This window comes from Sceloporus undulatus, chromosome 3 (assembly GCF_019175285.1).
Source record: "Sceloporus undulatus isolate JIND9_A2432 ecotype Alabama chromosome 3, SceUnd_v1.1, whole genome shotgun sequence".
Classification (NCBI taxonomy): domain Eukaryota; kingdom Metazoa; phylum Chordata; class Lepidosauria; order Squamata; family Phrynosomatidae; genus Sceloporus; species Sceloporus undulatus.
Genome location: NC_056524.1, coordinates 146,606,830 through 146,623,459, shown reverse-complemented (window position 1 = coordinate 146,623,459; position 16,630 = coordinate 146,606,830). Strand labels below are relative to the sequence as shown.

The 16,630-nt window shown below is 40.2% G+C and overlaps 1 protein-coding gene across 1 annotated transcript in view; it reads left to right on the top strand.

The window, feature by feature from the left end:
• The first annotated feature begins 1,195 nt into the window (after positions 1-1,195).
• Positions 1,196-16,630, top strand: part of LOC121926599 (lymphoid-specific helicase-like) — a 31,053-nt gene continuing 15,618 nt past the window's right edge. The window contains 6 exon segments of the mRNA XM_042459695.1: positions 1,196-1,322; positions 7,608-7,704; positions 9,051-9,212; positions 9,488-9,633; positions 11,829-11,967; positions 16,482-16,565. Coding sequence (XP_042315629.1) covers positions 1,300-1,322; positions 7,608-7,704; positions 9,051-9,212; positions 9,488-9,633; positions 11,829-11,967; positions 16,482-16,565 — 651 coding nt within the window. The 5' untranslated portion in view covers positions 1,196-1,299.

The window sequence follows — 16,630 nt, the reverse complement described above, 5'->3', positions numbered from 1 at the left end:
AGACACTCAGCATGCTTTGGAGATAGGCTTCTATCGTTTCTTTGCTTAACATTTTAGGTAAGCAAAAAAGATGGACCGTGTGCCACTTTCTTTTCTTTCTCTTCTTTATGTCTTTACCTTGCTGGCTATTTTTCTAATCACCTTCCCCTCAACTTAAAACACACGCGTATGCTTCTCGCTCGATACTCTCAAATGCAAGACTAGGTGCTTTATCATTTGAAGCTTGCATAAAAATCATGGCGAGGGCTTTCCTGCCCCAGTTTACACGAAAAGGGCTACATTATGTAAGCACCCTTCTTATTTGTACTCAACAGAATTTGTATGCTAAATCCTTTATTTGGAAGGGGTCTCTTAGGGGCAAAACAGACTGCTCAAAAGGGCAGATTGCGGCTACCTCCGCACCATCTTGGCTCTTCATACTTCTGTCACATCCGCCACCCCTCTGACGCCGACTAAATAGGAGATAAAACGGAGCAACATTCTGATTTTGGGTGCATCAATGCAAAAACCCCGGGTGGTTTTCAAGTAGCTCTGGGGGGGGGGGTGGACATAAAAATGCCACCCTCCCGGAACACCGCTTCGCAAGTACCCCGTTCTGACACAGCTTATGGGCATCTCCTTACTTCTTAGGGGATTACTGCCATATTTGAGTCAAACGCCCACCATTGCCTAAGCTGCCGGAAGCCAGCTTTTTGGTTAGTCTGTTTGGCCCCTTGATGGATACATTGTGTTATGTTGGAATTTTATACGTGCATTGTCACACCTGGTGTAGGAAAATTTAATATGAATTCTATTTCTGTTGCCTTGTGATTGGTTAAACTTCTGCTGCCAGCTCAGCTGGTGGGAGGACCTGCATCAACTTGATCTTAAATGTGTGGTGTGTTGTTGTGGGTGGCTGCCAGAGCGTATGTCTTCTAGTGTTGTACCTGCCCATGCGTAAAATAACCACATTAGCATTGAGGTCTGTATATTCAAGGAAGGTGCACTACCGTTAAACATTTCAGGTATGTTTGTTTTTTTCCTTCAGGTGAATGACATTTGATTAAATCTGAAAAGGTGTGAGATTATTTTTTTTTCTTTCTATCTTTTGAAATAACTGGAGGCTATTTTTCTCTAGAACTTCAGCTGGAAAATACTTAATTGTGGATGAAGGACATAGGATTAAAAAATATGAATTGTCGTCTTATTCAGGAATAAAACGGTTTTTTCAACACTGAACAATAAACTTCTATTAACTGGAACTCCTTTGCAAAACAACTTAGCTGAGCTTTGGTCTCTGCTTAATTTCCTGGCTTCCTGATGTGTTTGATGACCTGGAAAAGGTAGGCTCTGATCCACCGTATTGTGCCATGCTTGGTCAAAAAATAGGATAGATTCAAATTTTACTGAATCTTATCGTATTAATGTATTTTCATTTCTAGACAAATTAGGGCGAAACACGGACTGCCCCTTTGTGGTGGCTCCAGGCAGCTTAGGGGCATGTGTTTCAAACGACGTGTGCCCCCAAGCTGGTAGGAAGCCACGTGAAGCCACCAGCCACACGCTTTGTGGTGCTCCGGCGATGCAGTGTTCAGCTTGCCGCAAGCTGCAGGAAACAACCACAAAGCTGCCACCGTGCAGAAAAAGCAAGGTTTTGCCCGGTCACCAAAGGAGGGGATTTCTGCTGCTTTTGTTGAGGCTGCCAAAACTCGGTTGGGGGTAGGCATACCTGGCGTTCTAAGGGGTTGCATCCGCCACGGTTTAGGGCATCTTTTCAGCCTTAGAAAACTCTGAAAGTGTATTAATCTTTCTCCCGCAGGGTGTTCTTACATGGCTGTGCCTCCCACTCTCTTTTGGCAGGTGAGCTCATGCTAATGGCTTCAGGCTTTTTTTCTTTCTTTGTACTGAAATTGCTACATTTTTTTCCTAGCAGAAACTACTTCAGGGTCATTATGTCCCATATATTTCGCTTTACTCGTTTCTTTCTCTTTCCGCGTACTTTAGTTTGCCACGGTACAAGTACGACGGGGTTGATAATCCTGTTTGTCCACACACTGCTGAGCCACTTTCTGTAAAATTTTTCGGGGTGATGCTCCAATATATCGTATATATTTGATCCCGAGACAACCGCTCGCTACCACCATCACGCCCGGCAGAACACACCCCATCTTACTGATTTCACGAAACTGCACCCAGGATTGGCCTGGTTACTTCTTTTTATTTTAATTTTTTGTACCTATTGACACTAACAACAAATATACCCCAGACATTCTACGATCTACATTTTAACAAAAAATTTCATTTCGTCTTCTGGAGGTATCTTCATGTTGCCTTTTCTCAGCTTTTTCCAATTCTTTCCCAATCCCCATCAAAGTTATTCTTTCATAGTCCTTTTTACTTCAGTTTACATGCAATTATCATATACTAAATTCCTTTTGTCCAATCTCATTTACTCTTTTTCATTTCCAACCTGCTATTATTATCTGCGCGAAGCAAACTGTTACCAATCTTTTTTCGTTTTTCATTTCTCTGGTATTAACATACAAAACCTACTCATCTTTATATTTTATATCATACTTTCTATTCCATAGCACTTTTTCCCAAAATTTTGTACATATTACATTGCCACCTATGCAGAATGACCCTACTTCTTGACAACCTCTAACAATTTTAATGACTTATTAATATTTAATCTCGGAGTCCAGGACCTCCATAAATATAATAATTCTTTAATGAACTAATTTTTCAGGTGTTTGTCCCATGCTCCCTTCTCTTTATTTTAATCTATTCTCTTCCATAGTCCCTTAAGTTTTCTTTTTTTTTCTCCTTATTCCATCAATTTTATAAATTTACTCAGTGCAGCGCCTTTCTACTTATCATTTCAATTCCATTTCTTTCCTTTTGACACTATTGTTCACTTGGCTAGTACTTTTTTTTTACCACACTTCCATCCCCCACGCAACCCACACTCTCGCTCATCAATGTCTCCACGACGCCCACACGAACTATAGACCCATGAATATTTTCATACACAGTATCACAGTGTCTCTCGCCCCCGAACATACCGACCCCCCGTATTGACTATCTTAACCCTCTACCATCTATCACATTTAACTTTGTCTATCATTGCTCTTACTACAAACCACATACACCTCACGCCGCCAACACAATCCCATTTCCACCAACCCGTTCAACCTGGCGGCAGCGCTATCCGCACCACCCCTCCAACCGTCGCATCGTGTGCCGCACCCCCCCCCTCCCGTAGTACACGGCGACTACTCTCTCAACAGCAACTAAACCTTTTTCTTCGCGACCACATCAACACCCCTCACATTCCCTACTTAACATATAAGTTTAAGAGGGCTTCCAAATAATTATATTTTAATAGTAAGTTCTCTTGAAAAAATCTGAAAATCGATTATCATATTCAACACTTCCGACTACTCATCACTACTAAACAAATAGCATCGTACATCACCCAATGCCTTCTAAACACATATTCTCTAAATGCTTTAGCCTCTAACCTGCCTCACCTATATCCGCGCGCGAAAGGCTAACTCCCGCACGTATGCTGTGTCGGCGACTAACAATTAATGGTTTATGGTAATCTTCTGGTCTGTCATCAACCACGCACACTCTGCACAGACTATATCCTAGCCCGTTGATTATTCAGTTCGGGTTTCCGAACGTTAATGGTTCATCATCTTTGAATAAAAAAGTTAATTTTGCGTACATATTTTCATTTGACTACTTCACTTCTTCCAACCACGCGGGATAACTAGATTTTGTTCTCACCCCCCCCAACACCCCCCCCCCCCACCCCCCCCACCACTATCGTGACCAAACTCTCCCACTCACACCCCACACCCTTACTACCCCCCCCCCCCCAGTCTTCCCCACCCGTGAACCAAACAAATTTCTTATGCACGTACCAATTACACACCTGCGTAAATCTTATAGTTCTATCGGATTCAAAATCTGTTAAATTACTTTCAACCTCTTATCTCTTCAACTTTTTCCCTGTTTCTAACTCAGATTCCTCTTTTTTTTGTAATTCCAGTTCCACCCTGCCCAGTTTCGCGATCTTCATTCCACATTAATCTGCTACCACCACCCCTGTGATTTTTCACATATCTTTCAAATGTCTATTTTATCCCAATTGTCCAAATACAATTATTATGAATCACCGTTAATAATGCTCCACACCACATCAAGCACAACACACCCCCAACTAATTCACAAGCGTTTTTTTAAGGCTATTACTCCTAAACTGTAATCATTTTCCTCAGAAACACTGATAACAACTTATTCACACCCCCACATTGCTAAATAATTTGGGCCACCGCCTACGTCGGACACCTTGCTCTGCCACACCTAATGTCACTCTTATTTAACTGGCCGCCTTCTCCCATCATGCTACAATTACTTTTAAGAATATTACCCAGATATAATGGTTTATACTCCTCTTATTCTATCACCATTTCAATTTTTATAATATATTTAATGTTGGCCCATTCACACAATCAAACTGACCGCTAAAATAGTTTCACAATGCCCAAAATCAACTGACCTTATTTTTCTCCACACCCTCACCAACATTAAATGTATACTAATACACGCTTCTTCTAGTTGGGAATTTGTGGTCATTCACAAATCACCATTTGCTACCACACGACAACCCGCCGCGATACACTAGTATTGTACTATCGATGCGCATAACATACTGCCGGACCTCATCGAAACCCTCTATCCTAAATGCGCACACTGCCCGCGGTCATATGATAATGGGCTCCAGCTTTTAAATAGCTTATCAACCTTTGGTATAATATTAATGAGTTGTGCCATGATGATGGTATCTTCCGCACAAACGTTCATTGATGCAACTATAGAACACTCTCCGCTACACAACATTTTGGGCCCCCCACTTAATATTACGTTTCAAACACCACCGCCCTTTCTAAATCATATCCTCCCCGGTCCCCACACACCCCTCCATCCTCCAGGAGTTTCCCATTTTTCAATTCTTATTACCTCCACTGCTATTCTCAAGGGGTGCTCCAGTTAACTTTATTCCCCCTAATTTGCCCCCACCAATTTTCCCTGTCCTTTATCCAAATTCTCGCCTGATATATTTTATAAATTTAAAATTTTTTTTTTTTTCTTTATCAATCTACATATTTACCAGATTTATCTCTAACCATCCTTTATCATACTTCATTTTTCTTTTTTGTGGACACTGGCCAAACTTTTTGAATTTCTATTATATCTGTTCAAAAAATTCTCTCTTAAATAGATCAGATTTTCTTTTGCTTCATTATTCCATTTATCCAATTCTCCCTTTTTGCCTTCATTTTACAATATCCGTTTAGCTCTCCACATCACCTCTGCCGGCCCCATTTAGGCAGGGAATACCCAGAGACCCCTTGCGACTCATGTTGTCACTCAGAGCTGACAATGCCCTAAATGGACCAAGGGTCTGACATAGGTCCAGAATGCACTGCAGAAATAATCCAGTTTGAAACTGCTTTAACTGCCCTGACTCCGAGCAAGGGAATCCTGAGAACTTTAGTTTATTGTGGCACCAGAGTTCTCTGACAGAGAAGGCTAAATGTCTCACAAAACTAGTTTCCAGAATTCCCTAGCATTGAACCATGGCAGTTAAAGCGGTCTCAAACTGGATTATTTCTGCAGTGTGTTTTAGAACTTAGTGTACAGTAACTTTCTCTATTCCTAATACTTGACATAACAAAATTTTGGGAAATTGAAGCAATGGGGGAAAGTGAGGGAAAATTATGTTTTTTAAGAGAAAAGCCAGAAATGTTTGGGGGGAAATGCAATTTAGACTGCAAGTCACTTTATCGACTGAAAGTCACTTTGGCGGGATACACACCGCCATATAGTACGTATAGGATACGTACTAGGGTTAGGAAGGGGCGGTGCTTCCGCACCCCCCTAACCCTAGTACGTATCCTATACGTACAAGATGGCGGCGCCTTCTACATGGGCGCCGCCATCTTTACGTACTGGACGCATAGCGTCCAGACGTGTTGCGGCGCCTATGACGTCGCGAGTCCATGCCAGGCGCCTCGCGACGTCATAGAGGCGCCGCAAGAAGAAGCTCCGAAATGGAGCTTCTTTTTTGCTCCGCGCGGGAGTCGCGCGGTTTGGCTGCTGCGGCTCCCGCACGGAGCAAATGGCGGCGGCGGGGGAGCGCCGCAAAGCGGCGGTTTGTACCCCGCCTTTGTTACTTTAGATACATAACATGTATTTTATATAATTTGGTTAGGCATAAAATTATTATGTATGATAAAATATAAGTACACTTTATTCGGAATGTATTTACAAATGGAACTTATTTTTTAAACAAAATTGTGACAAATGTAGCTGCAAGACACTTGACTATAAAAAATCTCCTTGGGTTCCCCAGTTCAAGGAGCAGCCCCTCCTAAAAACAGAAGAAAACATCAGTATTAGTAAAAAAAGAATGATTTTGTCTCCTAGTTTTTTACTGTGACAGAGATAATGCACTCATTCACTTAAAAAGCACTGAAGAAAGGAAACCAAGACCAGGAATTGTAATGATCTGATACTTTGTATAATCTTACATAAATGTATTCCTCTTACATACTTTCAGAAATAATTTTGGACAACTTGTCTTAAACATTTTATTTAGCATTCTGGTAGGAAATGCTACATAATCCTTTTTTTTTTCCTCCTGGAGAAAAGGCTTTCCCCTTAATTTTTCTGATTTCCCCCTGCCCTGGCCCTTTATATTTCTACCTAAGACTATTCATGCCCTGCATGCACACTCCTGCAGGTTCTGTCACACAGAGGTACTCTCATTCATCAGAGTAGGCAAGTATTTCTTATTACAACAATTTTCTTTCTTCTCTTTTTCTTTTTTTTAGTGGATGAAATGTATTTTATTCTCCCAAATCTGGTTCTCTTTTTGCTAGGGAACAGTGAGGTGGGGAGGGGAGACAACTGCCTACCTTCCAAAGTCTTTAGTTTCTCCATTATTTAACTCTTTTGGGCTGTGTTAGTTGATGCAAAGAACTTCTTGGGTAGAAAAAGAAAGTCTGGTAGCATGGCCTTGCCTCAGTAGTAATCAGTGCAAGAATATTGTCCATCTGAACAAAATGAATTAGCAAGATCATTCTTTCTCCCAGTATAGCATTCCAGTAAATGCTAGTTGCAGACTTTCAAGTGTTTGGTAGTGTGTGGTTTTTTGCAGCCTACAAATACTTGTGCATATGCCTAGCATTTTGTTTGACATATGGGAAACACTTATCCTGAGAATGTGATTTCCTTTATTTAAAAAGAGAAAACTTCTAGATTTTACAACTCTGATGATAGACTTGGATATACAGTATGTATGCAATTTCAAACCTTTACGGGTCAGATAAAAAGACGTTGATCAGGCGGTGTAGTCAATTGGTCAAAATTTAATGTCCTGCATATTTCTTTTGACCATCCCTTCTAAGCAAAATAATTTAGTCAGAAACAAATGCCTGTAAATTGGGATAATCAATACTTTTTGTAGAACATAGCTTTCTTTGACACATAAGTGAGTCTGAATTTCATCTTTTTTTTAAAAAAATCACTTTCTCAATCTGTTTTTCCTCCAGCTTTGAATCGTGGTTTGATATTACCAGTATTTCTGAAATTGCTGAAGATATTATTGCAAAGGAAAGAGAGCAGAACATCTTGCACATGCTGCACCAGGTTTAGTGTTTTAATTGTTTATAGTACATTCATATTTGCCCTGCTGAATTTACCTTTTCTTTGAAGTATTTTAGTATACAGCTTTATTATTCATTTATACACATTCTCCCTCCCCTCTAAATTTATGTTTGGATAAGTATATATCCACTCTTGCAAATAGCTCTCTTGCCTGTGCATAATGATCATGAATAGCATATTTGTTCAAAAACTGGGGAGGTACTGTTTGGGTTTTTTTATTACATCATTTTTGCAACCAATACCTAGGAGTCAGCCCTCTTTTCCTGGGGCTGCAGGGATAATAGTTCAAAATGTTATTGCCAGTGCAGGTGGTTCTGGTTCTGCAAAAAAGGAAAATAATTTTATGAGCTGAAATGGAAAGATTTTGCATTGCATATGTACAAATAACTTGTACAGCGCCCCTGCGCCATACGCGGGCGCGCCATACGCAGCCTTGAGCATACGCACTCAAGCCGTGGGGCGGAAGGGGCAGCGCGTCCCATTCAATTGAATGAGCGCGTGTGCCCGTTGTGCCCCGCGTGCGCGCGCGCCACCACACACGAGCCCCATTGTTTCCAATGGGGCTCAAGCATAGACAGACTGTAGCTATCTCTGTATTGTGTGTTTCTATAGTGAGTGAGTTATTAAGTGGAGTATTTTTAAACAGAGGCTGGATGGCTATCTGTTTGGGGGGGGTGCTTTGATTGTGTATTCCTGCATGACAGGGGGTTGGACTGGGTGGCCCTTGTGGTCTCTTCCAACTTTATGATTCTATGATTCAAATACCATGACAGTAGTATTTGATTTTAGAGAAACTTGGCAAATGAGTAATTTTACACCCATGATATATCTTCCAAAAAAATTACACCCATGATAGCTCTTCCAAACGTGGAAATACCTTGTTTTATGAAGAATATTTTTGAGTATTCATTTCCAGTAGATAAGAGCTCCACATCCTGGCCCACCCTCAGGGGTGCTGGCGTAGGGATGGTTCATATCCATATAGTCTTTCCCTATGGGGAGCAAGCTAGATTGCTCACTGCCTGTCTCTGTCGCAATCCAATTCTCTATACAGTAGTTCGCTATCCAAATAAATTGTTTTTTCTGGCCTTCTAGGGTAAGCTCCACCCATGTGGGGTCACCAGAAGGTCTCTCTTTGTTACTTCCTGCCTATTGGAGTGAGTGGGCGGAGCATAACCCAAACTAAAGGATGTGGGGCTCTTATCTACTGGAAATGGACATATCACAGGCAAGAGCCAATGTCCCTTTTCCTTTAAAATAAGTAGTGTTTTCTTATTTAAATGAGTTAGAAATAATAGCTTTTAAAATTTTCATTAATTAAACTGTAGATTTTGACCCCCTTCTTGTTAAGAAGACTGAAGTCGGATGTAGCTTTAGAAGTTCCTCCCAAGCGTGAAGTTGTGGTCTATGCACCTCTTGTAAAGAAACAAGAAACTTTCTACACTGCCATTGTAAACAAGACTATTCGAAAACTCCTAGGAAGCAACCAGGTATTTGCTCAAAGTAACTAATTGGTATGTATGTGACAACACTTCAGTGATTGTATGAGTATTTTGCTAAACAGAGTTTGGGAGGTCTCTTGCTCCTTCTCCATAGGCATCTTTGTGCATACTTATATTAAACAAAATTTGTAGTTTAATACTATTTGAAAGTCCCAGCATCTCTTGGCAACTGAAAGAGTTAGAAACAACGTTGTTTGTTTCACCGACTCCTTGATAATTTGTGGAAGAGGTTAGCAGTGATGGCTACTATTTCATTTTTATAGGAAGAAGCTGTTGAGCTCAGCTGCACAGGACGACCCAAACGCCGGAGTCGGAAAGTGGTTAGTTATTGTGAGCTTAATGAAGATCATTTTCCTGATGAACTGGAACAACTGATCAATAAAATGCAAGAGGAATTTGAAAAAGAGAGGTATCTATCTAAAATTAGCTTGTCTAGTTTACAGTGTATCATGTACAATGTGTCCAAACTGATAGTATTTAAAATTAACTTTGTAGAAGATGATGAACCCCTATCCTTTTACAAGGTAAACTGTTATTATAATTTGATCGTCTACAGCTAAAAGACTCTCAACCAGTACTAAAAGAGAGTAATTTTCAAAAGAGTGTCAGATTTTATTGTATGCTACCCTGAGAGAAATCTCTTGATAGCAGCCAGGATATATGACAAATCTGAAAATGGAAGGGGGAACAGTTGTAAAGGTATGGAATGGAAACTTTGAGAGAAAATTTTAAAATATACCATACTTTTTTAAAAAACTATTTCTCATAGATTAATTTTGTCATTTTGTTACATAGCAATATATAATGTATTATGTTTAGCATAGTTTGCCCATAAAATTTGTAAATAGAGCTGTATTAAATCTAAAAAGCAGAATTTATTCAAGTAGTAGTTACAAATTCACTAGCTGAATAAATTTTTTAAAAGATTTCTGGTTTCATAACAAATGGAACTACTGCTGAACTGTAAGATATATCACATCTCTTAGTTTTTCTAGTTTATTAAAACTAGGCAAAACTTTAATACTGAAAGCAGAAAATCTATTAATATTATGGTAAAGCAAAGGAGAAAAAACTATTAACATTATAGCAAAGCAAAAAAAGATACATATTCTGAACCTTTTCTCTTTCATTGTCAAGCAAGACAGAGCACAGGGTTTCAAAAAAACAGATGAGAAACAAAGAGGGGAAATCATGGGGTTTTCTTGGCAGGACTTTCCCATTGACATCCCATAGGTTTCCATGACTAGATGGGGATTTGGATCCTGGTCTCCCAGTTCCCTAGTCCAACATTCAAACTACTATTCCATGCTGGCTCTCACCCTTCATTTTTATGTATATCTAAAAAGATGTGTCAATTTATTTAGTGTGAATATTTCTAAACATAGACTGATTGCTTTTATATGCACAGAAGATGGATGAATCTGAATCAGAGACAATGGGGCTGTATAGATGGACATCTTTGCCCTGCATCATTGCCGCAGCAACCAAATGGCACGGCAGTGATGCACTCCCTCCCGGGAGCAAAAAGAAACAGCCAAAAGCAGCTTCCTGGAAGGGGCACGATTGGCATGCTTGCATGCCCTGATCACTCTACTTCTGGCCAGCGCCGTTTGGGCGCTGCACCACGCTCGTGTCATCATGGCACCGCTCGTGTGGATAGTGGCAAGCCATGATGGTGGCGTCCTCGCGTACTAGGGCTGCTGAGCATATAAATACCCGGCCTCCTCTAGCTCTAGTTTGTGGTGAGGATGCCCCAAAGTGCCTGCTTATACTGGGCCTAAGTTATGCTTGGTAGCAACTTGCTATTATTATGTTGCAAGAGGGATTTGCTCTGCATCATCCCAGTTTTATTCCTGGGCTATATACTTGAAGATGTTCTTCATTTTTCATCATATGAAAGTTTCCATCTAAAATCAAGTCCTAAATGTTATTTAAAAATAATGTTTTTTGAAGATGTTAAAAATATACTTGGGGACATGGTAGCGATCGGAAGGTTGGCAGTTTGAGGCCCAAGCACCTCGTGATGGAGTGAGCTCCCATCACTAGTCCCAGCTTCTGCCAACCTAGCAATTCGAAAGCATGTGAATGTATGTAGATAAATAAGTATCACTTTGGTGGGAAGATAACAGCATTGAGTGCAGTCCGGCTGGCCACATGACCACCAGAGTTGTCTTCAGATAATGCTGGCTCTTTGCTTAGTAATGGAGATGAGCACCACCCCCTATAGTCAGTTGTCATTCATGTTAAGGAAAAACCTTTACCTTTGCCTTTTTAACTATTTAATACTTAGTTGTCATTCTAAAAATGTTTATAGTTAACATTTCTTAAATTCTGGCTATTCTACTCAATTCTGTACAAAAGAGTTGCTGGGGCGGAGGGAGTATTTTTCCATGGCCTTCCCCATGGCCATGTATTACACCTTTGTTTGAGATACAGTGGACCCTTGTTATATGCTGGGGTTTTGTTCCAAGATCCCCCATGTATAACAAAATCCATGTAATATAATGACATAGCAAAACGGTGTCCCTTATGAAAAATAGAAAATCAAGGTTTGAACTACAGTTTTATTCTGCCATGCTTATGAATTCATCTGTCATCTGCAAGGCCGGTGATAGAAATGAATATGCCTTTGGATTCAGAAGTCAACATAAAGTTGCAGAACATTATGATGCTACTGAGGAAATGTTGTAACCACCCATACCTTATTGAATATCCTCTGGACTCTGGAACACAGCAGTTTAAGGTAATACAGTGGTTTTATCTTGCAGTCCTTTGCCCACTTACCTGGGACTAAGGTTCATTAAACTCAGTGAAACTTGCTTCTGAGTAGAGAACTGGGACGTTCATCACTTTTAAGCTTTTCTGTTTTATTATGATTTTTCAATCTTGTAATGGAGCCAGTTTATCTACACAGAACAACTTTCCATGATCGTGTGGAGCACAGTAGGTGAAGAGTAGTCTGAGACATTAGAGCAGGACTTTGAGGACAAAGTCTAGAATGTGTGATAGATCCTCTCACTATTAAAGCTGATGGTAGACTATAGAAACTGTGCTAATACATACATAAATTCCAAGTTAATCCTCTACTAGAAAGCAAAAACACTTTTTATGGTTTCATGCAAACAATGTAGCCAATTGTGTGGGTGAAAAAAACCACAGCTGTATTTTTCTGCAGATAATTTGCCATTTTATAATGTGTGAAGTTTCATAAAATGAATTAATAACAATGTATGGGTGTAATGCCATTCAGATTGTGCTAAAGTAGAATATAGTCAAAATGTAAAATCAACCTTTCAGGTGCTGTTCTTTGGCTGATATGCATTTGTGTGGCTGTACTCAACTAAAATTGACCTACAAAGAAACTGGAATTTATTTGGATTACCTATTCTCTATTCTAGAAAAACCTTCGGATGTTTTTCTACAATTTAATGAGTACAGTACCTATTACAGATAGACTTGGTAGAAAACAATTTCTACTAACCAGGAGAAAAGAAACAAAATTTTCTCTGATACATTTGTTTTTGTCTTTCCATGGAAGGAAGTGGAATCTTCCCATGTTCTGCCTCATTGAAAGAATGGGCTTACAACACAAATGGCATGACTTCCCTATAGACCTATAGTCTCTACACTTCCTTTTTCTAAAGACAAAAGACTATCTTCACCTCCCTAACAAATATCTTCTACACAATTAAAGAACATTAAATTAAAATAATAAAACTAATGATAAAATTACAATCTTTTAATCATCCTTCCAATATCAGAGCCCTCCCCTCCCTCCTTCCAACTGTCATATTCTGGCCTGAGAGGGAGCAAAAGGACAGGCCCAATGCCATCAGGCTGGCCTCGATCCTCGCTCCAGTCCATCTGCCTTGGTCCAGGCCTCATAGGGAGAGAAGAAAGTTGGACCTGATCCCCTCCCCCCTCACCATTCTCTTCTCCTTTTGTGTCATGTCTTTTTAGATTGTAAGCCTGAGGGCAGGGAACAGTCTATTATCCCCTCTGTTGTAAGCCGCCTGGATTCCCAGTGATTGGGCGGCATATAAATAAATCCTATTATTATTATTATCATCATCATCATCATCATTTATTTTTTAAAAAATCAGGGCAACCTCTCAGCTGAAGTTCACTACAGGCTTCCCTTCTTTCTTTGCATTTACTTCCTTCATCTGTGTTTGAAGTTTTCTCTTCTGGGGACAATTGCCATTGGTGACAGAGGCAGCTTCTATTTAGCCAGAAATGCACCATGAGCAGAAGACTATCAAAGAAAAAATGTGTCTTGGAGAACCTGCACATACTTCCAGTGCACAGAGCAACAGGAAACAGCATGTATGTAGGAAAGAAATTAATGAAGTCATTAGTCCACACAAGTGGCAGGCAGGCCTAGTGAGTTGATAGAAGATGCTGTCCTAACAGTATAATTTACCAACTGTTAATAGGTGAAATGCTGACAGAACCTTTACTGCTCTTTGTTAATAGTGATAATTTCAGGCGGTTACTAAATATATCACCAGAAAATATAAATACTTTACAGTTTATTAAGGGCAGTAATTTTTTTTCATTCATAATTCATAATTTTCAAGGTATTGTTATGGAGTCAATATGACTTCTTAAGTAATCTTGGAGCATGTGCTGCATGAGATCCTCCAGATATGGTCCTGGTGGAAACTAAGGAAGATGGAAAGGGTCTGCATAATCTCCCAAAATGGAGGAGAAGAAACCAGTCAGGCAACCTGTCACTCAGTCAAAGCCAATTGTCCTGCATACTCCCAGTACCTATTGTCCAACTTTTAAGATAAGCCATTTTTTCAATTGGTCTTAAAAAAGCCTACCTTATCCTGTTTGAGCCCCCATATATGTTGTACTTGTGGACTTGGGGGGGGGAGGGGGGAACTTCATCAGTGACCACTGAGTAGTGAAGATGGTACAGAAGGGACTGCATCTTGATATTTCCAGTAGCTGGCAAGGGAGCTGGGTATATTTAGCCTGTGGAAGAGAAGGTTAAGAGGTGACATGATAGCCATGTTTAAATATTTGAAGGGATGTCGTATTGAAGATGGAGCAAGCTTATTTTCTGCTGCCCCAGAGATGGACAAGGAGCAATGAATTCAAACTACAGGAAAAGGGATTCCACCTAAACAAGTAGGAGGAACTTCCTGACAGTAAGAGCTGTTTGACAGTGGAACACTTTGCCTCAAAGTATGATGGAGTCTGCTTCTTTGGAGGTTTTTAAACAGAAGCTGAATGGCAATCTGTTGGGGGTGCTTTGATTGTGAGTTCCTATATGGCAGGGGGTTGGATTAGATGGCCCTTGTGGTGTGTTTCAATTTTATGGTTCTGTGATTCTATTGTTGGAAGATGTTTTGCATTCTCTCTTTCCTTACTTAGATATATTTTCCTGCATGCAAATCCTGCTGTCTTCCCCTCTTGCAAACGTCCTGTTTGCTACTACTGAATCACAGGGCAATAACTTTCCAAATTGGTTGACAAACCATGTGATTTAGGCCACTCCTCCTTTTGGGAAGTACATACACACACACAAAAAGATTTTCTCCTGCCCTATTTGGTTCTCCATCTTCCATCTTTGTAAAGATGATGAGATAAATACTTCTTCTTAACCTGAACTATATATAATGCACCCATGCCAAGTGTGGGCTTGCCATCTGTAGTTTGAGCTGCGGACGGCAAGCCCTGGTTTTCTCAATGGGTGTAGGTGCATGTGGCTTCACAAGCGGGAGCACACACCCATTGAGAAGAAAGGACTTTAAGGTCCTATGTTTTATACTATCTGAGGGGGGATCCGGAACAGATCCCCCACGGATAGCAAGGGCGTACTGTATTGACTAGGTAGATTAGGATGTAACCTCTATGTATATACAGATTAAAGACATTAGTAAACTTTTGTTTGAACTTCAAACTACCTGTGTTGTTTTTGAGTCAGTCTCGGTTCTTAGGGAAGTATAGTTAGACAAGGACATGTTTTCTGCTGCTCTGCTGATTTAAAGTTAGACCCTAACAGCTTGGCTTTGATATTTTTGATATTTAAATATTTTTGTTTCCTATCCAGAGGCTGAAGCCTTAGGAAACTCAAATTGTCCTACATCCATGAGTGCTTTGATTGTGGCTTCTTGCATGGCAGGGAGTTGGACTGGCTGGCCCTTGTGTTCTCTTCCAATTATTTGATGGTGGAGAAGGAAAGCACCTTCCTACCACCAAAGGCATTCTTCAGAGTGAAGTAGAATATATGGATGATGCAACAGGAAACTAACTTGTAGCGTGGACATAACTAGCTCTGCCACCCCCACCCCCCAAAACCCACATCTCTTGAAAGCTTTTTTCATCAATAGTCTTATAACTACCTCTTTAGGTATGATGGGACTCTTTCATGTTTTAGCAAGGCATTTACTGCGCCCTCTACCAGTCTTCATTTGGATTTTTTAATAAGACAGAAAGGCTTGAGGCCTAACATATATGTGGTGTCTGTTAACTCTCCACCCACCCACCCATATTAGACTTATTTTGAAATCTGATGAATTGTTTCACTGCTTTTCTAGTCTTAATAACACTATGGTTTTGTGCATCTCAGTATGTTTATACCAGCTTTTCCCTAGTTTGTCTGTCTGTGTGTCTCTCTCTCTGTTTGTGTATGTGTGTGTATATATTTAGAGAGAGGAGGGGGAGAATGAGAGAGAGCGAGGGAGCTTTTATTTGTGAGGACTAAAGTTCATGTCTTGGCCTAAGAGCTGAAGAGAAATCTGTCCCCTTTGGTTTTGTTTATGCAGTATATAGCAATAGCAAGTACATTTCTATACCGCTTACCAGTGAACTAGCTCTCCTTAAACGGTTTACAGTGTGTTAACCAATTGCCCACAACAACCTGGGTATTCATGTTACTGACCTACGCAAGGATGGAAGGCTGAGTGAACCTTGGAGCCCTGCCTAAGACTGAACTCACAACCTTGTAGCTTAACCACCAGGGCTCCTTTATAAGACATACCTTGCCTGTCAACCAAAAGGATAAACTTTATAGGACTTAATACTGCCCTTCCATACAGACCTTACGCTACATGTATGATGAATTTCAATTGTACTTAGCTGACTGTTAATTGTTTGTCCTCAAAGTCCTGTTGATGGCTTAATGAAATGATTTAGAAGTAATGAGGGCATCATGTGTGATGAAAGCCAGTGTGCTACACCAATCAGTTGTAAACCAAATTTGATTTAATTCATGTCCAAAATTATATGCTTTTTTAAACCAAGGTTGATGAAGATCTAGTGAAAAGTTCAGGCAAATTTCTACTCTTGGATCGCATGCTGCCAGAGCTAAAAAAGCGAGGACACAAGGTATTCTTTTTGAGGCCGTTTTTTTTAATTTAAGCATTTCGGATAAGATTACTGAGGAATGTTTG